Here is a 22581-nt window from a genome sequence, read left to right on the forward strand (position 1 = left end):
ACTGCTTTCCCTTCCGACTCATCCAACCTGATAAGGTTGCCTTTTTTTTGTTTTTTGCTCCTTTTTTTTTTTGGGTTTCTTTCTTTCTATGGAATTTGAAAATAGGGAAGATCGAGATGGCATTAGATTATCATGGTCTTCAGTAGCCAAATCGAAGCTTCAACATCAACGAAACGTGATTCCCTTAGGCGCTCTATATACACCATTGAATGATAAAAGTCAAGTAGAGCTACTTGACACATCTCTTTTAGTGGCCTGTCGAAGTTGTCGTTCAATTCTCAATCCTTTTGTTTCAGTTGCTAATGATGGTCAACTATGGACTTGTCAGTTTTGTGGCGTATCGAACCAGCTTGCTCCGAGCTTCGATTCAAACGGCGAGCAAATATTTCATCCTTCATTGACACCAGAATTTACTTGTGTGGAATATGAAACTGGTAAAAAAAGCTCCCTACCTCCTGTGTTTTTGTACATTGTCGATACTTGTTTTGAAGGAGATGATAGGGAAACCGCTTTTGCTCAGTTAAAAGAAAGTTTGGTCATATCCCTAAGCATTTTACCCGAGGATGCTCTAGTGGGGTTTATCACTTTTGGGAAACACGTCAAGATTCACGACTTGGCCTCCAATGACAACTTGAGCTATACATTCAACGGTAACAAAACCTATACTTTAGAGCAGTTGCGGTCATCTCTTGGAATTTTGGGTGCAGGTCTAAGTGCTGCGGGAATAAATCAAGCCATGGGAAGTGCAATTCACAATAATAATAATAATAATAGTAGTAGTGGTAGTAGCCCGATAGGGAGCGTCGGCAAGAGATTCTTACAGCCAGTAGGGTTGGTTGAGTACCAATTAACATCTATTATTGAGAATCTTGTACCCAACTTGTTTTCACGTGATACATTTAATGAAAGACCCGAGAGAGCAACAGGGTCTGCGATAAATGTGGCAGCGTTGTTGCTAAGAGCCATATTCGCTGATGCGCATTTGACCGGGGGCCATTTGATGGTGTTTACCTCTGGCGTTTGTACACTAGGCCCGGGCAGGATTGTAGACAGAGAATTAAAAGTTCCCATGAGATCACATCATGATATAATAAAGTCTTATACCACAACCATACAAGCACCTTCTGTTTCTTCAAAAACAAAGACAGATATTTCATTGTTCAAGCTTGCAAAGAAGTTTTATGGTGGTCTAGCTAAGATATTGAACAATTTGGGTTTTAGCTGTGATTTCTTTATCGGAAGTTATGATCAAGTGGGATTGTTTGAAATGGATGAGATTTGCTACAAAACTGGAGGATCGGTTGTTTTGAGTGATTCTTTTAGTACCGCAATCTTTAAACAGAGTTTTACAAAATTTTTCAAAAAGCAACACGACTACAATGAATACTTGGATATGGGGTTCAATTCTACGTTGGAGGTCAAGGTATGTTCCGATTTAAAAGTAGAGGGACTTGTAGGGCAAGCGACCGCCTTGCCCTATAATAGGACTAATCCAATAAATGAGAGAATGATCAGTCAAACTGAAATTGGAGAAGCAAAGACAAACTCTTGGAAACTTTGCAGTGTTAATCCCCAGTCTACTTTTGCAGTTTATTTTGAAAAACTAGATAGCACAACCACTAATCCAACGTGTATACAATATTTATTTCATTATCAGCACCCCAATGGAGACATGAGATTGCGAGTGACAACAGTTGCAATCAATGTCATACCAGATTCCGATAGTTTAAACTTGGAATTGGGATTTGATCAAGAAGCTGCGGTAGTGTTAATTGCTCGTGAAGCAATTATCAAGCTACAAATAGACTCGACAAATGATAAAAAGTTTGTCTCAAGTAACTCGCTATCTAAACTGCTTGATCAGACTTTAATTGATTTTTGCACAAGATTTGGGGTCTTCACTATTGGTAGAATGGATTCATTTAGGTTGTCCAATGCATTTTCTTTGTTTCCACAGTTTATTTACCATCTAAAACGGTCACCATTCATTGACGTGTTTAATAGCTCACCAGATGAAACAAGTTACATTCGACACATATTTATGCACGAAGATTTGTCTAATTCTTTGCTTATGATTCAACCGTCCTTGTTATCATACGATATAAACACTTGGGGGTCTGTAATCGATGACGAAACAGGAGAGACCGTGAATGAACCAGAACCTGTTCTTTTAGATTCCATAAGTTTAGGTCACTCAAAGATTCTTTTACTAGATACATTTTTCCAGATCTTGATTTACCATGGTTCCCAAGTAGCAGAGTGGAGAAAAGCTGGGTACCATGAGCAAGAAGAATACGAATATTTCAACGAATTTTTGAAAGCACCCAAAAGAGAAGCATTGGAATTATTGACAGATAGGTTTCCTTTACCTAGATTTATCGACTGTGACGAAGGAGGGTCTCAGGCAAGATTTCTTATGGCAAAGTTGAATCCAAGCACCAGCTACGCAGTGAATGTTAATCATTACTACGGATATGGTGAAAGATTGGATGTTTTCACTGATGATGTTAGCTTGCAACTGTACATGGACCATATTCAAAGAGTAGTCACGTCTAAAAAGTAATAAGGTAAGCCCCATGGGGGGAAGACAAGGAGGAGGAGAACTCAATTCCTCTCCTCACATATACATATCACATATTTAATTATTTTTTATAGAAAATTGCATCATCACCCTAATCATCTCCTAATTCATCGAATTTTTTCCAAATCTGTGGCCAATTTGATTGCCTTTTTCAAAAACAGACTTTCGCCATTTGCTCTACCATGGTCGCCACCAGCGTTTTCTTTATCCTTATCTTGTGATTTTGTAGGGACGAATTTTACATTCTCCTTGCATGTCAAATGCTCTTTGACTTTACCTACTAATTCTCCGTAATCATCAAATATTAGTTCTGATCCTACATATTCCTGCCACCTGGTTTCGTATATCCTACCATCAATTACATCTGAAGCATCTACGATGTGATTGTTAGGTGCGTTGTGGCTGCTGCTTCCAACGTTAGTACTTTTTGGATCCATGCTATATATGGAATTATTTGATATCTTAATCAATGGTGTTTCTTGGCTTAAATTTGTGAACTGAAGCTGGGCAGACGACTTGACAATATTGTTCTTATATCTGGGTCTTTCCTTTTTAGTTTTATTGCTACTGCTTGTTGCAGACCCCATATGTTCCTCGTGTTCGTCTCGCTTATGTGCAAGATTCGGTAGATCAATTGTAATAAAAAAATTCTATCAATTAATAAATCAAATAAAATGAAATAAAACAAGAACGTATATTTGTTAGTACTTAAAATCTTAAAAAACTGGGTATAAAAGTCCTTAATCTCTAGTATAATGATTCTTCTTGTACCCGTGTGTCTATCTATCTTTATCTCTATCTCTATATCAGTAAAATGTGGGTGCAAAAATGTGCGAGGTGGGATGTGGGTGGTGTGTAAATGGATGGATTATAGGAGGGGGTAGGGGTAGGGTAGGGGAAAAGGAATGTATTATTTACGTACCTCAAATTCATCTTCGTTGCTTACTCCTGCGACTGTGTCAGCTACAGGGGTATTTTCTCTTTCAAGATTATTATGCAATCTGTATTCGTTTAATTTGGCCTTTTCTTCAGCCTCTTTCTTTCTTCTTGCTATATCCTCAGTCGATCCTGCTTCTACTCCGGTAGTGAAATCCCAATTCATTTCCTCGCCATTGGTTAAAAACTCACAGTTACCATTCATAACTATATTCCACTGGCGAGCGGCTCCTCCTTCTTCTCCTTCTCCTCCTCTTGCTTCCTCATCTCGTATGTATTTTGTCAATGAGCATGCTCCCGCACGCAACATGGTTTGATTTTCATCAATGGCCGTTGTTACTGTATTCAATTGCAACAACGCACTTCCCAACGCAATCATGGTTGCTGCATGAGTTACCAAAAGAATGTTTTTAATTTCAGGATACTTCTTCTCGAATTGCGTTACAAAAACACTCCAAAACTTACGAGCTCTTTCCAAAATCTCTTCAGTTGTTTCTCCTTCCGAATTGGGTGTGACTCCCAAGTGATCTCTGGGCCATTCCTGTTCATCTAACATAACATCGTGGAAAAACTTATTCAAATCCAGGTAGTCTGCTGGCTTGGGTATGATTTTTCTATTTTTCTTAAACCACTCCCCAATTCCTCTATCAATTCCGATTTTTATATCCAACATTTTCGCTATTGGCTCAGCGGTCTCCACACATCTATAAAAGGGCGACGTCAAGATAAATTGCGGCCTGTCTTTTTCAGGAAGCGAAACCAAGTATGCCGCTAATTGTTTAGCTTGGTTTACCCCATGTGGGGCTAATGGAGGATCACTATCGATTCCTGTAGGGTTGGGGGGATGAGGCGGAGGAAGCCAATTGGATCGGTACCCGTGTCTCGCAATGTAAATCCCCTTGATAGTCATTAGTAAAAAAAAAAAAAAGAAAAAAAAGGATACCAATGGTAAAAAAGTGAGTATATAACAAAAAGTTTGTTAGAGAGAGAAAAGGAAGAATACTTATGGCTCTGTTTAGTTCTTTCGATATATCGTTAAACAGGTTTGTTTCCATTTATCTTTTTTTTTTTTTTCTTTTTTTTTTTCGGCATTGGAAAGCTATCGTCCATCAGGAACAGATCAAATTTAAAATTACGTTGCATTGTAATTGTATTGTCTCTCTTATTGTATGTATGTATATATATATATATATATATATATATATATATATGTATGTATGTATACTAAAACTTATACAGAATAGTTCTCACTAGATTTATCTTTCTCCAAGAAGTGGACAGGGAGGGAAGGGTTTGGTAGGGGGAGGAGGTTTTTTTTTTAGATCAACATTTCCAATGGATTTTCAATGATTCTTTTCAACTCCTTAATCCATTCACCACCAAGAGCACCATCAATAACTCTGTGATCAAAAGTACCGGTGATTGTTATTACATCATCAAAGATGAATCCTTGTTCATTTACATCGCTTGGAACGGCCTTTTTCTCAGTAGTACCAACAGCCAAAATTGCCGATTGTGGAGGGTTGATGATTGAAGTAAAAGCAGTAACTGCATGGTTCATACCTAAATTGGAAATACAAATAGTACCACCTTGGAACTCTTCTGGTTTCAATTTACCAATTTTGGCTCTCTTACCCAAATCCTTTATCTCGTGAGAAATTCGTGATAAGCCTTTATTCTGGGCATCTTTGATGATTGGTGTGATTAAACCAGTTGGCGTAGCAACTGCAACTGAAACATCTACATTAGAATATTGTCTGATTATACCTTGATCGCCTAACCAAGCAGAGTTTACCTGTGGAACTCTGGTGGATGCAATTGCAACGGCTTTGATCAACAAGTCGTTAACAGACAATCTATATCTATCCTCGGCTGATGCATTAAGTGAAGCACGTAATTTCAAAAGCTTGGAAACAGAAATTTGTGATTGAATGATGTAAGTTGGTAATTGTTGAGTTGATTGCAATAATCTAGTAGCAATAGTCTTTCTCATGCTTGTTAATGGAATATCTTCATAACCCCCAGCAGTAGTAGCAGTAGCAGTAGCAGTAGCAGTAGAAGCGGTCGAAGTAGTAGTGGTGGTAGCAGCAGCAGTTTCTGGAGCGGAAGTTGTTGAAGCTTTAGCTTCAAGGCCTTCAAGATCTTTGGCCACAATTCTACCATGAGGACCCGAACCTTTAACTCCTTTCAAAGAGATACCCTTTTCCAAGGCAATTGTCTTTGCAAGTGGAGATGCAAAAATTCTATTAGTTGGTGGTGCCGAGGATGATGAGCTGGTTGATGTTGTTGTTGCCGGTTTTGACGATTTTGAAGAGTCCTCTTTCTGCTCTAATTCTTCCTTTGGTTTTGTTTCTGGTTCCTTTTTGTCTTCAGCAGGCACGGCACCAGCATCGGCAGCGGTGAAATTTTCAAAAGCTGGAACTTCGTCTGCTTCTTCAACGTAAACAGCAATAGGTTGGCCTACAGGAATATCCTTTGAGCCATCGCCAACCAAGATCTTTGCCAAGTATCCGTCTTCTTGAAATTCAAAGTCCATAGATGCTTTATCGGTTTCAATTTCAGCAATTGCCTCACCAGGAGACAACTGGTCACCAACTTTTTTCGACCACAGTTGAAGATTACCTTGAGTCATAGTTGGCGACAAGGCAGGCATGTGAATAACGGTGTGTGGTGGGAATTTGCCTGATGAGTATAATCTGATAAAATTGGAATATGAAAGAAAATGAGATGAAGAACAAGTGATACTTTTCAGGGCAAAAGCACTAGCCGACCTGGGAACAACGGTACGCAATACCAGCGCTGACCTATAAGCAACAAAAATGGCAGACATCTTGTATGTATATATAGAAACAAGCCTGATATGAAAAATGACGAGTCAGGTCAACGTTTTCTCGATATATATATATATATTTATATTTATATATTTAAAAAAAAATACTTCGGAGATTTTTATAAGATTTTTTTTTGGGGGGGGAACTTGAAATTTTTTCTCTTTCTTTTTTGGCATTTTTCAATTTTCATCATTTTTGATTTGATGGTTTCAGCAAGTCATCTGAAACCATTAATATTGCTCTAATTAAAAGGGGAGAGAGACTCTACATAAGAGTATACTGCTACCAGGTGATTTCAAACGATGTTCCTTGTATTCATCGTTATGGATTCTTGGTTGAATCTCTCCTTGTAAAGAAAAGATTTGGTATGAAAATAATGCCAAATTATAATCTGTCAATAATGAATTAAAAAAAAAAAAAAAAAGAGAAAACAACCAAGAACAAGACTCTAGGAAACCACCTGTAATGGCTTACAGTACTGCACGTTTTACGAAAAAGAAACACTAGACCGAATCAATCTCTCCAAAAACGTTGTAATAATAAGTATTCCAACTTGTTCAGGGCCCAACTATGTAAGCGCATTTGGTAGCATTGGTGGAATGCAGGTAGCGCATTAAACGCATTGGAGTCTTCCGGTGGTTGAATAGTATAAAGAGAAGTAGCACAAGAAGAGCGGATATACAAATCCGTGTACAACACTATCGAGCAACACTATCGAGCGGAGCGAGATAGTGTTGTAACAAGCTACAAAGTGCTCACTATCTCGCTCTGCTCGATATAGCTGTAACAAACTACAAAGTGCTCACTATCTCGCTCTACTCGATAGTGTTACTCGATAGTGTTGCTCGATAGTGTTGCTCGATAGTGTTGCTCGATAGTGTTGCTCGATAGTGTTGCTCGATAGTGTTGCTCGATAGTGTTGCTCGATAGTGATATGTCCGAGATAATAATATTAGACATCTATCAATCTATGTATAGATGTTATCAATCTATTTACAGATGTTATCAATCTATAGATGTTTAGTTATTCTTTTTCTATTCTATAGGTCAACATGATCGCTATTGTAGTGTGCTTTACATATTCTTCCTCTTATTTCGTTGTTATTATGGGTATTCATCATCTCTGATACATCTTTATAGCCCTTGTTATTATTCTTTACACAATCGTCTTGATAAATCACGTCAATTGCATTTTGTTTTTCTAAACAATCCTTTGCTGTTTGCCACGAAAATCTAATGAGTCCAAAACACCACCCAAATATAGGGTCAACGTTACTGTTTAGCCAGCGCGTAGTGTTTGGGTCGCTGGGATACCCTGAACCTAAAGTATGACCCTTGAGTATCTTCAAGCTCTCGTTGCAATGCTGCAAATTTAAATCTCTTGTTACTTTTGCAACAACTGAAGCTGTACTGACTATTGGGTATATGCTATCGGCCTTTTTGGCAACTGTTATATCTACAGTTGGAAACAATTTCTTTAATTTCGCTTGGTACGTAGCTGGTGGGCCAACGGTATCGACAAATATTGCAGTCACATTAACCCCACTCTTTATCACTCTTGTAATTAAATCAATTGTTGTATTGTGTGCTTGTTCATTTAAGTTGTACACTCCTTTCCCATAAAACGTGGGTCTCAACATCCCCAGCGCTATATCCTTTGCTGTCATTGTGGTGGTAGCCCATCCTACATTTCTGTTCAATTCTTGACGATTTCCATTTTCATCCTCAATGAGCTGAAACAAGTATTGTCTCTTATCGTCAGTTAACTGTTTCGAATCGGCAAATCCATAGTCTTTTTGTAGATTCTTCAGAAAATCTTGTAATGAATACGCAACTCCATAAACCATTGGACCCAATACCGGACCTCTGCCTGCCTCATCAACACCTAAAACCACTGGTGCTTGAGGATTGTTGAGTATTTGTTGCGGTATCTCCGACATATATGTAGTTGTTTTGAAATCTTGAAGATTTGAAATACGAGATACCGATGGGGGTACCCATTTTGTAGTATCCAACCTGGGTCTCTTTTGTTCAACAAGACCCCTTTCTTCTTTATTAATAGCATTTTTCTCAATTTTAGTTTCTGCGTTTTCTTCATCTACTTCCTCTTGATCAAGTACATTGTCGATTTTCCGTTTCAGATTGATGTCTACAAGAGGTTTTGACTCTACAAAAGTATTGCTAATTGGTGACGCAATAGACATGATGCAAACCAATAAAAACAAATGAGACTAGTAGCAAATCAACAGGCTATATATTATTACGATTATACTCATCAAAATAACTCCAAGAGCTGTCTGTTTTTTTCTTTTTCTGTCTTTTTGTTTACTATTGTTATGTATTATATGAAATAACGCGTGTTGATAACCTTGTTGATTTGAAAAAAGAAAAAGAAAATATATATATACACGCGATATCGATGAGGTGAGGCCAAGTAGGAAGTAGAAAAATGTAAATGTACATATACACATTACTTCTCTTCTCAGCATTGATACCAGACCAGTAATCAGGGATATGATATATCTCGATAAAAAATAAAACAAAAAAAAAAAAAACATTATATATTACGTTGTTAATGCTATCGAAATCATCCTCCATTAGTCTATTAAATCAGTGACAGTCTCTGTCGCTAGGCAGCAGTGTGCTCCACTATCTCGCTAGGCAGCAGTGTGCTCCACTATCTCGCTAGGCAGCAGTGTGCTCCACTATCTCGCTAGGCAGCAGTGTGCTCCACTATCTCGCTAGGCAGCAGTGTGCTCCACTATCTCGCTAGGCAGCAGTGTGCTCCACTATCTCGCTAGGCAGCAGTGTGCTCCACTACCACTATCTCGCTCCGCTCGATAGTGTCAAGTACTTCTTTACGTTTTCGTATACGACAAATGTTATACATGTTGCAGGCAATACTCGTATAATATTTGCACTGAGTCCTTTATAAAATGCTCTATATCCGCCTTCTTTGTAATATAAAGTTTCCACTACTCTCATAATACCTGGGTGACCAGGATTATTTTGCAATCGGGACTTTACCACTTGTGCAGGATACATGATAACACTACTTGATATTTTTGAAATAGCCGAGATATAGATGAATTGCCATGAATTCAAATGTAAAGTGGTCCACTCATTTTCTCTTTGCAGTACGAAATTTTTTAAAAGATCATATATTGTAAAATGTAGGCTTCCTTGAAATACTTGAAACATACCGGGTACTGCTCCCTTCCAGAAACTTAACACTCCTTCGTGTTTGAGCATTGTTTTGGCGGCACCCCACATCGATCTATATGCTTCCAAGTCACTTCGCGACCCACTTACTATCCTTGTCTTCAATACCCATATGGGATTGGTCAAAATCCCTGTTGATAATCCAGCCAACGTGGAGCTAGTGAAATAGTTCAAAGTGTTATTCTTTATCTTTATATAAGACTTGAATTCAGCGTATAGTGCAAAATATAAACCCCATGCTGATATGTTCCCCACAAGATTTGGCATCAACCCTCTATAATATTCTGAAACGTAAAGAAGCCCGCGCGGTAGATGATTATGCTTTTGCAATATTTGCGATCTAGCATTGTTATTGATATCTTCAATCACAGAGATTATTGACTGGAACGGTTTTGCATTCGGCGATGCCAAGTTGAGATGACTTAGTTGTAATCGAATTTTAATAACATCTAATGGATGCGTTACAATAGTAGTTGTAAACCCAGCAGTAAGGCCAGATATGCTTTCAATGATACGACTAGATAATCCCCTGCCATGATGAATGTCTCCTTCTCCTGGTTGAAAGTTCATTAGAGATATGAAGAGACGGTTGGGTTGGGTAGGGTAACTATTTACTGATGTATGAGGGTGATTAATCAACTGGAAAAAAAAATCACATCACGTGATGGAGAAAGATGAGAGCAAGAGCAATAGCGACACTATCTATTAGACATGGTGATTGGTGATATGTACATATCGACACTTAGTAGTTTGTTACAACACTTTCGAGAAAACCTGTTTTTGACTGGGGAAACTCCTGAGTTGTAAATATATAAATATATATATATATATAAAAAAATAAAAATACAAGTATATGTGTGTAAATCTGCAATTTAGGCAGATGGGAATGGTGATAATAAGTTCAAAATGGATGGTTTACTTGAAGTAGCTGACCAGCCTAAATATAACACCAATGGAATAAACCCATAATGAGCAATTGTTTTAGAATAATCTAAAAGTCTAACAATTCTTTCCTTTGACTCGTCTGATAATGTGAGTTGGAAATTTGATGATTTGGATATTGATGATTCAGACATGACTTATGATAAAAAAAAGTTGCTGCTGTTCTTGTTGTTGTGCAAAGACACTTTTTATTTTTTCTCAATCTCTCTACTGCTAATATTGTAGCTTGTTGTAACTAATTAGTTCCTATTTGTTACTGAGACTGTTGATTGATGATTGATGATTGATAATTAAAACTGCCTTTTCTTTTTTTCATTTTTTTTTTCATTTTTCAGTTGTGTATTGGTCCATTTTAACACGACTATAGCGAGCGAAGCGAGCAGACACTCGATAGTGTTGGGCAGCCACTATCTCGCTCTGCTCGATAGTGGAGCACACTAGCCGCCACCACTAGCTATAGGAGGTATCGAGCAGAGCAAAATAGCGTTGTAACAAGTAAGTGCTGCCCACTATCGAGCAGAGCAAAATAGCGTTGTAACAAGTAAGTGCTGCCCACTATCGAGCAGAGCAAAATAGCGTTGTAACAAGTAAGTGCTGCCCACTATCGAGCAGAGCAAAATAGCGTTGTAACAAGTAAGTGCTGCCCACTATCGAGCAGAGCAAAATAGCGTTGTAACAAGTAAGTGCTGCCCACTATCGAGCAGAGCAAAATAGTGTTGTAACAAGCTAGTAAGTGCTCCACTATCTCACTCTGCTCGATAGTGTTGTAAGTGCTGCTCGCTAGTGAAGCACTTACTAGCTTGTTACAACTCTATCAAACCCGTGTGTGTCTTTTTTGACTATAATAATTTGATATATAGAATTGAGAGATTACTTTTTTACAATTTTTTATTAGAAATGGATGCAAAAAAATACAAAGTGGTCCAATTTTGAGTAATACTATCGAGCAATACTATCGAGCAACACTATCGAGCAACACTATCAAGCGGAGCGAGATAGTGTTGTAACAAGTTACGAAGCGCTGTTCACTATCTCGCTTCGCTCGATATAGTTGTAACAAGCTACAAAGTGCTCACTATCCCGCTCTGCTCGATAGTGTTGTAACAAGCTACAAAGTATTGCTCCACTATCTCGCTCGGCTCGATAGTGTTGTAACAAGCTACAAAGTATTGCTCCACTATCTCGCTCGGCTCGATAGTGTTGTAACAAGCTACAAAGTATTGCTCCACTATCCCGCTCGGCTCGATAGTGTTGTAACAAGCTACAAAGTATTGCTCCACTATCCCGCTCGGCTCGATAGTGTTGTAACAAGCTACAAAGCGCTTTTCACTATCTCGCTCTGCTCGATAGTGTTGCAACAAGCTATTGTGCTGCAAATTGGAAATATGGTCTATTTTAGTTCAACCTAAAAACCAGTAAACAATTGAAAACAACTAAAAACCAAAAAAATACAATATACAAGCTAGTTAGTGTTGCTCGATAGTTTCGCATTTTCACGCGCTTGAAAACCGTAGTAGCACTCTCTAATATACAATATACAAGCTAGTTTGTGTTGCAGAAAAAAAAAAGTATGCTACCAGATGTCAACTAAACCAACTAAGCCACGTTGCACACTGCACATCGCACACTGCACATCGCACATCGCACATCGTCAGTCAGCCACTCCCAGAAAAAGATTATGGGCCCTGGTGTTTTTCAATTGCATGGTTACAAAAACTTTTAGCTGGCACTAGCGAGCAGAGCTCACCAGTAAGTGCTCCACTATCGAGCAGAGCTCACCAGTAAGTGCTCCAGAGCTCACCAGTAAATGCTCCACTATCAAGCAGAGCTCACCAGTAAGTGCTCCAGAGCGAGCCAGTAAATGCTCCATTATCGAGCAGAGCTCACCAGTAAGTGCTCCAGAGCGAGCCAGTAAATGCTCCATTATCGAGCAGAGCTCACCAGTAAGTGCTCCAGAGCGAGCCAGTAAATGCTCCATTATCGAGCAGAGCTCACCAGTAAGTGCTCCAGAGCGAGCCAGTAAATGCTCCATTATCGAGCAGAGCTCACCAGTAAGTGCTCCAGAGCGAGCCAGTAAATGCTCCATTATCGAGCCAGTAGGTGCTCCACCTCGCTCTGCGCGCTAGTGTTGTATGTATTTTCTATTTATATTTTTTTCTCCCCTTATGAGATCAAGATTAGCACTTTTATCTTGTTCGCGTTACGTCATTTTTGGACGCAGGATGGTGAGAAAGGGAAGGGGGAGGCTTTTGTTGATGTATAAATTTATTAGGCCTATACAAAAGGATAATTCAAGTTTAGTAAATTACACAATGTTTTTTAGCTCTTTTGATTGTTTGAAAAGTTGGTTTGAAACAGAAAATGCAATATTTAAATTAGAAAGACTAAAATCAACACACTCTATCTATAGTAAGATGGAGATAGAGAGATAGAGAGAAAGGGTTATATGTTTTTCTATCCACCTTATGGGTTGTTGTTTTTTTTTCTTTCTTTTTTCTCCTGTAATTAACAACAGACTTTTAAAGGTAAATTAAGTAGACGATCAATACTTGTTTGTTGAAAGCCCAATATAGAGTTGATTACCCAGTTGTGTTTATTTCTTACCTAACCTCACCTTTATTCATTTCTTTATTTAATTTTTGGCCAAAATTACTCCTCCAATTAAGAAACAAAAATTTTCAGCCATTTCATCACCTATTGAGAGTAATTTCTCATTGAAGTTGAATTTGGACTCACCCTCACCCCATAATCATCCCCAGGATCTCACTCCTGAGATCAACCCTAATATTCTCTCTCCCAGCAAAATGATGACAACATCATATTCACAAGATGACATAATCAAAATATTAGAAGATCCAGTATTGTATCAGCAAAAGCATATGGAAATCAGAAACGACTTAATCAAGCATATAAGGAAACAAGATCTAGTTATCAACGACTTTAATAATGAGTTGGAAGTTTGTAAAACTGCAAATAAGGCATTCAAACAAGCACTTAGTGAGATCGGCACTGTTGTAATATCTGTCGCCATGGGTGACTTGTCGAAAAAAGTTGAGATCCATGCAGTTGAAAGCGATCCTGAGATTTTGAAGGTGAAAATTACCATTAATACAATGATGGACCAATTACAAACATTTGCAAATGAAGTAACAAAAGTGGCTACAGAAGTTGCCAACGGTGAGCTAGGAGGACAGGCTAAAAACGAAGGTTCAGTTGGTATATGGCGTTCATTAACTGATAACGTTAATATCATGGCTTTGAATTTAACAAATCAGGTTAGAGAAATTGCAGATGTAACAAGAGCAGTTGCCCGAGGAGATTTATCAAGGAAAATCAATGTACATGCCCAAGGGGAGATTTTGCAATTACAAATGACAATAAACACTATGGTGGATCAATTGAGAACTTTTGCTTTTGAAGTTTCCAAGGTGGCTAGAGATGTTGGTGTTTTGGGTATATTGGGAGGACAAGCATTTATCGAGAATGTCGAAGGTATATGGAAAGAGTTGACAGATAACGTCAATGCTATGGCCTTGAACTTGACTACTCAAGTCAGAAATATCGCAAACGTCACAACTGCTGTGGCCAAGGGTGATTTATCGAAAAAAGTCACTGCTGATTGTAAAGGTGAAATTTTGAATTTGAAACTAACTATAAATCAAATGGTGGATCGATTGTTGAAATTCGCATCGGAAGTTACAACTTTGTCGAGAGAAGTTGGTACATTGGGTATATTAGGAGGGCAGGCAAATGTTCAAGATGTTGAGGGTGCTTGGAAAGCGGTTACAGAAAATGTCAACTTGATGGCAACAAACTTAACCAATCAAGTTAGGTCGATTGCTACAGTGACCACTGCTGTCGCACATGGTGACTTGTCTCAAAAGATTGATGTTCATGCCCAGGGAGAAATTTTGCAATTGAAAAACACCATCAATAAGATGGTGGACTCTTTACAGCTATTTGCATCAGAAGTGTCCAAAGTTGCAAGGGATGTTGGGATTAACGGTAAATTGGGCATCCAAGCACAGGTTAGTGATGTCGATGGATTGTGGAAGGAAATTACATCAAATGTCAATACTATGGCCTCTAACTTGACTTCCCAAGTGAGAGCATTTGCTCAAATTACCGCTGCTGCTACCGATGGTGATTTCACGAGATTTATCACTGTTGAAGCGCTGGGCGAGATGGATGCCTTGAAAACAAAGATCAACCAAATGGTGTTGAATTTAAGAGAGTCGATTCAAAGAAATACAGCAGCTAGAGAAGCTGCTGAATTGGCAAATAGTGCGAAATCCGAATTTTTAGCTAATATGTCTCATGAGATTAGAACTCCGCTTAATGGTATTATTGGTATGACCCAGCTATCATTAGATACAGAGCTAACGCAATACCAGAGGGAAATGTTATCAATTGTTCACAATTTGGCAAACTCCTTATTAACCATTATCGATGATATTTTGGATATCTCCAAAATTGAAGCCAATAGGATGACTGTAGAACAAATTGATTTCTCGTTAAGAGGAACTGTGTTTGGTGCATTGAAAACATTGGCTGTTAAAGCTATTGAAAAAAATTTAGACTTGACTTATCAATGCGACTCATCCTTCCCGGACAATTTAATTGGTGATTCCTTTAGATTACGACAAGTTATTTTGAACTTGGCAGGTAATGCAATAAAGTTCACAAAGGAAGGAAGAGTTAGCGTAAGTGTTAAAAAGTCTGACAAACCTGTTGAAGATAGCGACAAGTTACTTTTAGAAGTCTGTGTTAGCGATACGGGAATAGGTATCGAGAAGGATAAATTAGGCTTAATTTTCGATACTTTTTGTCAAGCAGATGGCTCAACTACAAGAAAGTTTGGAGGTACCGGTTTAGGTTTATCCATTTCTAAACAATTGATACATTTGATGGGTGGTGAAATTTGGGTGACTTCAGAATATGGATCAGGCTCGAATTTCAATTTCACTGTTAGTGTTTCCCCATCAAATATCAGATACACAAGGCAAACGGAACAGCTTTTGCCATTCAGCTCACATTATGTGCTCTTTGTTTCTAATGAGCACAGTGATGAAGAACTAGAAGAAATCAAAGATGGGATTTTGGAGTTGGGTTTGAATCCAGTGATTGTAAAAAATATTGAAGATGCTAATTTGCTGGAACCCATCAAGTACGATATTATAATGATTGATTCTATTGCTACTGCAAAGAAGTTACGTCTCTTGCCGGAAGTCAAGTACATCCCATTGGTACTCGTTCACCATTCGATACCGGACTTGAATATGAGGGTTTGTATAGATTTGGGTATTTCCTCGTACGGAAATACGCCGTGCTCGATAACCGATTTGGCAAGTGCTTTGATCCCTGCTTTAGAATCAAGATCGATATCGCAAAATTCTGACGAATCGGTCAGCTACAAGATCTTGTTGGCCGAGGATAATCTTGTGAATCAGAAATTGGCAGTGAGAATTTTGGAAAAGCAAGGCCATCAAGTTGAAGTAGTTGAGAACGGATTAGAAGCATTTGAAGCGATAAAGAAAAACAAATACGATGTTGTTTTGATGGATGTCCAAATGCCTGTTATGGGTGGGTTTGAATCTGTGGAAAAGATAAGGCAATGGGAGAAAAAGTCAAATCCAGTTGACTCTCTAACTTTCCGAACGCCGATTATTGCATTAACTGCACACGCCATGTTGGGTGATCGTGAGAAGTCATTAGCAAAAGGAATGGATGACTATGTGTCAAAACCTTTAAAGCCAAAGTTATTAATGCAGACCATAAACAAGTGTATCCACAATATTAACCAATTAAAGGAGCTATCCAAACAAAATCACAACAACCGTACATCAGAGTTTGCCAAGAAGTTGAAAAAAGGTGCTATTAAGGATGGCAATGCAAACCTTAGTCCTAGAGGAAGCTATACTCCGCCAGCAACGACTGGTAATGGGGACAACAACAACAACAAATCATTTCACCAGTCTAAATCTCCGTCTAACTTAGTCACTGGTGGTAGTAGTAGTAGTAGTAACAGTGATGGTGGCGGTAATAGCGGTAGTCCCAGTATGGGCCCAAAATCGCATTCATCAGAGGTTGTTCCTTCAGTTAACACGAGACCCGGCCAATTAATGCAAAACTATCGATCGGTAACTGAGAGCGTCCTACATTATACAAGTCCTCAAGTAACAGAGATTACCAGCCATGACGATATCATGGATGTTGATGATACAAAATGAAAATGATTAACTCACACATTTTTATACATCGAACCTTCAAAAAAAAAATATCATTCCATGAAATAGAAAGGAAAATGTCTTTCGTATAAAAAAAAATTACAATATCTTCTCCCTAGCTTTATACAATTCTTTTCTTTGTTTCAGGTAACAAAATTTATTACCTCTGCCAGTCGATGATGATGACAACTTCCCATTGAGGCATTGGTCAAAAATGGACTTTCCTGGTAGCTTCACCAGACGTATTTTACGCACGCGCCCAAATACGTCGTCGTCAAAAATATTACGCGTCACATGGAGCGCGATGTAAAGGAACAAAAAAAAAAAAAAAATTAATTAATACCTATAGAGCTAGCAAGATTAGGATACAAGAAGTCAAGGAAAGAAAGAAAGATTAGTTAATTTTTTTTATAGTATCAAAAGCTCTTTTCAAACAACATCTAACTTACCAGTGAGGGGGGGGGAGCATCTATGTCTATGAAAAGAATGTTTGAAAAGGTCCACCAGGATCAGGCGCACTCATTGCCTGTGGCGACACAGCTTGTATCGGGCACATCTAAATTTGAACTTACACCATCGCAGGAGCAATTATTGAAAAAAGTGAAACGACCCAATGGGTCAGAGTCGCCTTCCGAGTTTGAAAAGGAGTTGGTGGATATGACAGAGGCTGTGCTGAGTATGGACTCAGAAGAAGATCAATCATGGTCGAGGCCGCCGCTACCTCGAGACTTTGACCCCGCGAATAACGATATAGCGTTTCAACAATTAGATGCAGAAGAATTTAATGACAACGACGCCACCTATGCGCGGTTCTTTGGGATCACAACAGAAGGTCATTCCGTATTGTGTAATGTGACCGGGTTCCTACACTATTTCTATGCACCAGTACCAAAAGGTTTTCATAAAGATCAATTGTCACAATTTCTTAGTTATTTGAAAGCTAATTACGAGGGAGTTATTCGTGTTGAAATGAAACTAAAAGAGTCAATCTGGGGGTTTAATAATAATACAAGGACTCCGTTTTTTCAAATATTTGTGAATAACAATCGAAATATCACTAAATTGAGAGGTGCATTTGAAAGGGCAGAAATTCGGTTTGAGGAATTGTTTCCACTCCAGCAAAGTGTAACTTATGACAACATCAATTACTTGATGAGGTTGATGATTGACTGTAACATAACAGGAATGTCGTGGATAACTTTGCCAAAGTCAAAATATACCCTAGTAAAAAACAACATCTCCTCTTGTCAGATAGAATGCTCTATTGACTATAGAGACTTGATTGCACACCCACCTGAAGGAGAATGGCTAAAAATGGCCCCCTTACGTATCTTATCATTTGATATCGAATGTGCTGGGAGAAAGGGCATTTTCCCTGAAGCAGAACACGACCCTGTTATTCAAATTGCAAATGTTGTTTCAAAGTTGGGAGAAACCAAACCATTTGTTAGAAATGTCTTTACAGTGAATACTTGTTCCCCGATAATTGGTTCGCAGATTTTTGAGCATGAGAAAGAAGAAACAATGTTGCTTAAGTGGAAAGAGTTTGTAAATGCAGTAGATCCAGACGTGATCATTGGGTACAATACTACCAATTTCGATATTCCGTATTTGCTTGATAGAGCAAAAACTTTAGGGTTGACTAAATTCCCATTCTTTGGGAGATTGCTGCACGTAAAGCAGGAGGTGAAAGAAGCTGTTTTCAGTTCAAGGGCGTATGGTACAAGGGAAAATAAAGTGGTCAATATTGACGGGCGCATGCAATTGGATCTACTCCAGTTTGTTCAACGAGAATACAAATTGAGATCATATACTTTAAACTCAGTCTCGGCACATTTCTTGGGGGAACAAAAAGAAGATGTGCAGCATTCGATCATTACTGACTTACAAAACGGAACCCTGGAGACGAGAAGAAGATTGGCGGTTTATTGTTTAAAAGATGCTTATTTGCCTCTTCGGTTGTTGGACAAGTTGATGTGCTTGGTCAATTATACCGAAATGGCAAGAGTCACTGGTGTTCCTTTCTCTTATCTTTTGGCTAGAGGTCAACAAATCAAAGTCATTTCACAATTATTTCGAAAGTGTGTTGAGGAGGATATAGTTATACCAAATATGAAAAGTGAGAGTACAAACGAAGAGTTTGAAGGAGCCACGGTCATTGAGCCTGTAAGAGGATACTATGATGTTCCTATCGCCACATTGGATTTCAGCTCTTTGTACCCGTCCATTATGATGGCTCACAACTTATGTTATACGACGTTGCTCAACAGAAATGCAATAAAGGCTTTTGATTTGAAAGAAGAGGATTACACTAGAACACCAAATGGTGACTACTTTGTGACCTCGAGTAAAAAGAAAGGAATCTTACCAACAATTCTTAATGAACTATTGACTGCAAGGAAGAAAGCAAAGAATGATTTGAAGAATGAGACTGATCCCTTCAAAAAAGATGTTCTCAATGGAAGACAACTTGCATTGAAAATCTCTGCAAATTCCGTTTATGGGTTTACTGGTGCCAATATTGGAAAGTTACCTTGTTTAGCAATCTCTTCATCTGTCACTGCATTTGGACGTGAAATGATAGAAAAGACAAAGAATGAGGTGCAAGAATTTTATTCCAAAAAAAACGGTTACCCTTACGATGCGAAAGTCATTTACGGTGACACGGATTCGGTAATGGTGAAGTTTGGACCTCAAGACTTGGAAACATGCATGAAACTTGGTGAGGAAGCAGCGGAATTTGTTTCTCAAAAGTTTAAAAAACCAATCAAGTTGGAGTTTGAGAAGGTTTATTTTCCGTACCTATTGATAAACAAAAAGAGGTATGCAGGGTTATACTGGACCCGACCAGATAAATTTGACAAGATGGATACCAAAGGTATAGAAACAGTTAGAAGAGATAATTGTCGATTGGTGCAAAATGTGATTACCAAAGTTTTGGAGTTTATTTTGGAGGAAAGAAATGTTGAAAAAGCACAAAGGTTTGTCAAACAAACTATCGCAGATTTGTTGCAAAACAGAGTGGACCTTTCACAACTAGTAATCACTAAAGCATACTCCAAGCACGACTATTCTGCAAAACAAGCTCACGTGGAATTAGCTGAACGAATGAAAAAAAGAGATCCCGGATCGGCACCCACCTTAGGGGATCGTGTTGCATACGTAATCATCAAATCTGGAGGTGATAAAAATTACGAGAAATCCGAAGACCCGCTCTATGTTTTGGAGAATTCACTTCCTATCGACGTGAAATATTATCTTGAGCAGCAATTGACAAAACCGTTGGAGAGAATCTTTATACCCATTTTAGGGGAGTCAAAGACAAAAGATTTATTGGCAGGATCCCATACACGAACCATTAAAGTATCAGCTCCCAAAACTGGTGGCCTAATGAAATTTGCCACAAAGTCCGAGGTTTGTGTCAATTGTAAAACACCACTAAAAAATGGCAATAAGGGCGCTTTATGCTACAACTGTATAAAGGAAGGAAAAGGACCAGGGCTTTATTCAAACACTTTAGCACAAATGAATTACTTGGAAAGTAAGTTTTCTAGATTATGGACCGAATGTCAAAGATGTCAAGGTTCCTTGCACCAAGAAGTGCTCTGCTCAAATAAGGATTGTCCTATTTTCTACATGAGAAAGAAAGTTCAAAAAGATGTACATAGTCAAGCTTTGGAGTTAGTCAAATGGGACGAAACTGATTGGTAAGTAAAAATCTTATTTCGCATTTGCTGCCATGTATCATCAAAAATAGTAAAAGAGAGGAGTAGTATTAAATGTCTACTTTATCATTTATTTACTAGTACAATTACAATACATGTTATAAATGTTTGTCATTTTGAAAAAGAGATGGTGCTCTCTCTCTCTCTCTCTCTCTCTCTCTTTCTTTCTTCCTTTTACAATCTTCCTTTTTCCGTTTTACTTATTTTCATCTTTCATTAATCTTCATCAATCTCCTCGTACTTTTCAATCCTCTTTTCTGCTTCCTCTTCGTTATCAATTTTGACCCCACCACTAACCGAAAACTGTCCTCCAGCTCCGATTAAGCGGATATCTTCGTTTTTGGTGGCAGTATTCACAATTCTGGTTGGCTGATCAACGTCTTCATCCAAATTTCCCAATCCGGGTGCATACGTCTCCGAAAAGCCCCACGCATAAACAACTCCGTCGTCAGTAATTGCGAACGAGTGATGTGAGCCAACACCTATCTCTTTTATCTTCACCTTCAGATCACTCTTCTTGCCAAACTTGATTTTTGTAGGAACCGGCACTGATCGGGGTTTACCATGCTGGTCCCTAAATGTAGATTTTGGAAGATCTTCTTCGGGGATCCCAACTTCTTTCATATCATATCTCCCCCAAGCAAGCACATCGCCATCCTTAGTCAATGCCAAAGTGTGATGTTCTCCAGCTGCAATTTGATGGATACCAAGATTGGACAACTCTGGAATTAAAGTTGGTTTGGTCAAAACAGAGCCATCCTCTAATTCTCCGTTAGCACCAGTTAACGCACATTGGCCAAATTGGTTCAAGCCCCATGCGAAAACATTGTCGTTGTGATCAATGGCAAAACAATGGAAATCGCCACTCGCTACATACTTGATATCGTATAGTCCAAACTGTTGCGGTTCTAAGTTTTTATAGCGGTGTCTCTCCAAGATTCTTCTTCCTAGTTGAAATTGCTGTCCATTTCCCCATGCAAACACAATTCCTTTTGAGTCAAGTGCTAGTAAGTGGTCCTTTCCCGCAGCAATCTGCACAATGTTCTTGAAAAGGTCAATTTTCAATGGCGTTCTTTGCATCTTGATCTCTGATCTCAAAAAGCCCAACATGCCCTCATTACATCGAAAACATCCCCAGGCATAAACGTCTCCATTGGACAAAAGAACTGCACTTAGATTGTCTGTAGCCGCTAGTTGCACAATTGAATGATCTACATTCAACCCTTCAACCAATCCAGGAACCGATTCAGCTTCATTTAAATCTCCGTCTTCGTCGTCTTCGCTATCTACCTCATCTATGTCTCTTAACGCTTCTTTGGCATGTGAAGTGTCTCTTCCTAGAACTGCGCTGTCATTCGTACCCCAAGACCACACACGATTTTTACCATCAAGTGCCAATGTATGCATTCCTCCCACGGCAAAATCAACTATCTTAGTCCCCCCCAAGCTTTCTTCAGTGAGGTAGGGATTCAATCTTGGTCTTTTGACCTCTTTTGTTTTTGCAGAGGGACCCAATCCCAATTCGCACATTGACCCTGTACCCCAGACAAAAATGTCAAGTCCAATTGTCTTTGCTTTCGGTATCTCGTTAATGTCCGGTAATTTAGAGTATGAGTGCAAAACAAAAGAGGAGGTGACAAACGAGGAGGATTTCAGCTTCTTATACGTTCTCGCTGAGCCGTCATCTTTCAGTTCTGTTTTTCTTCGAAGTGCCACCATTTGAGTTATCGGTCTTTTCTTTGCTATCTTTTAGAAACTGTTTATATTTTGACGTGATTCAATTAATGGAATGAAAAAAAAAAAAAAAAAAAAAAAAAGGTAATGAAATATGCTTTGAAAAATTTAACCGCCAGTAGTTTTGAAATGATCATCGNACCATTTGAGTTATCGGTCTTTTCTTTGCTATCTTTTAGAAACTGTTTATATTTTTTCGTGATTCAATTAATGGAATGAAAAAAAAAAAAAGGTACTGAAATATGCTTTGAACAATTTACACGCCTGTAGTTTTGAGATGATCATCGGAAGGGGAGCGTTTTATCTTCTACAGTTGGTTTAACAATTTTGAAGAAAGGAAGACCAAAGGAGAGAAGCAGAGAGAAAGATCGAGGCGAGAACAA

General features: G+C 38.6%; 9 protein-coding genes and 1 pseudogene across 10 annotated transcripts; 4 read left to right on the plus strand and 6 right to left on the minus strand. All coding sequences in view use genetic code 12, as the record gives it.

Moving 5' to 3' along the window:
• Window positions 1-88: 88 nt before the first annotated feature.
• Window positions 89-2563, plus strand: KGF56_000586 (uncharacterized protein; the record flags this gene model as incomplete). Its single annotated transcript, XM_049326512.1, has 1 exon — window positions 89-2563. The coding sequence occupies one exon, from the start codon at window positions 89-91 to the stop codon at window positions 2561-2563; it is 2475 nt and encodes an 824-aa protein (XP_049182200.1).
• A 125-nt stretch (window positions 2564-2688) lies between these two features.
• KGF56_000587 (TFC7) lies at window positions 2689-3168 on the minus strand (the record flags this gene model as incomplete). Its single annotated transcript, XM_049326513.1, has 1 exon — window positions 2689-3168. One exon carries the CDS (start codon window positions 3166-3168, stop codon window positions 2689-2691), a length of 480 nt encoding a protein of 159 aa, XP_049182201.1.
• A 323-nt stretch (window positions 3169-3491) lies between these two features.
• Window positions 3492-4427, minus strand: KGF56_000588 (histidine phosphatase family protein; the record flags this gene model as incomplete). Its single annotated transcript, XM_049326514.1, has 1 exon — window positions 3492-4427. One exon carries the CDS (start codon window positions 4425-4427, stop codon window positions 3492-3494), a length of 936 nt encoding a protein of 311 aa, XP_049182202.1.
• Window positions 4428-4835: 408 nt separating this feature from the next.
• LAT1 (dihydrolipoyllysine-residue acetyltransferase) lies at window positions 4836-6347 on the minus strand (the record flags this gene model as incomplete). Its single annotated transcript, XM_049326515.1, has 1 exon — window positions 4836-6347. One exon carries the CDS (start codon window positions 6345-6347, stop codon window positions 4836-4838), a length of 1512 nt encoding a protein of 503 aa, XP_049182203.1.
• A 1041-nt stretch (window positions 6348-7388) lies between these two features.
• KGF56_000590 lies at window positions 7389-10140 on the minus strand (annotated as a pseudogene). Its single transcript has 2 exons — window positions 9237-10140; window positions 7389-8515 (listed from the first exon to the last, which is right to left on the minus strand). Coding segments are annotated over exons 1-2 (2031 nt in total).
• A 302-nt stretch (window positions 10141-10442) lies between these two features.
• TOM7 (Tom7p) lies at window positions 10443-10646 on the minus strand (the record flags this gene model as incomplete). The annotated part of the gene is made up of 1 exon (XM_049326517.1): window positions 10443-10646. The coding sequence occupies one exon, from the start codon at window positions 10644-10646 to the stop codon at window positions 10443-10445; it is 204 nt and encodes a 67-aa protein (XP_049182204.1).
• Window positions 10647-12092: 1446 nt separating this feature from the next.
• Window positions 12093-12638, plus strand: KGF56_000592 (uncharacterized protein; the record flags this gene model as incomplete). The annotated part of the gene is made up of 2 exons (XM_049326518.1): window positions 12093-12117; window positions 12253-12638. The coding sequence occupies 2 exons, from the start codon at window positions 12093-12095 to the stop codon at window positions 12636-12638; spliced, it is 411 nt and encodes a 136-aa protein (XP_049182205.1).
• A 678-nt stretch (window positions 12639-13316) lies between these two features.
• Window positions 13317-16742, plus strand: NIK1 (Nik1p; the record flags this gene model as incomplete). Its single annotated transcript, XM_049326519.1, has 1 exon — window positions 13317-16742. One exon carries the CDS (start codon window positions 13317-13319, stop codon window positions 16740-16742), a length of 3426 nt encoding a protein of 1141 aa, XP_049182206.1.
• Window positions 16743-17225: 483 nt separating this feature from the next.
• On the plus strand, window positions 17226-20450 carry POL3 (DNA-directed DNA polymerase delta; the record flags this gene model as incomplete). The annotated part of the gene is made up of 1 exon (XM_049326520.1): window positions 17226-20450. The coding sequence occupies one exon, from the start codon at window positions 17226-17228 to the stop codon at window positions 20448-20450; it is 3225 nt and encodes a 1074-aa protein (XP_049182207.1).
• A 230-nt stretch (window positions 20451-20680) lies between these two features.
• Window positions 20681-22183, minus strand: KGF56_000595 (Ran guanyl-nucleotide exchange factor; the record flags this gene model as incomplete). Its single annotated transcript, XM_049326521.1, has 1 exon — window positions 20681-22183. The coding sequence occupies one exon, from the start codon at window positions 22181-22183 to the stop codon at window positions 20681-20683; it is 1503 nt and encodes a 500-aa protein (XP_049182208.1).
• Between the last annotated feature and the right edge of the window lie 398 nt (window positions 22184-22581).

This window comes from Candida oxycetoniae, assembly GCF_023343755.2.
Source record: "Candida oxycetoniae strain CBS 10844 chromosome Unknown scaffold6, whole genome shotgun sequence".
Taxonomy (NCBI): domain Eukaryota; kingdom Fungi; phylum Ascomycota; class Pichiomycetes; order Serinales; family Debaryomycetaceae; genus Lodderomyces; species Lodderomyces oxycetoniae.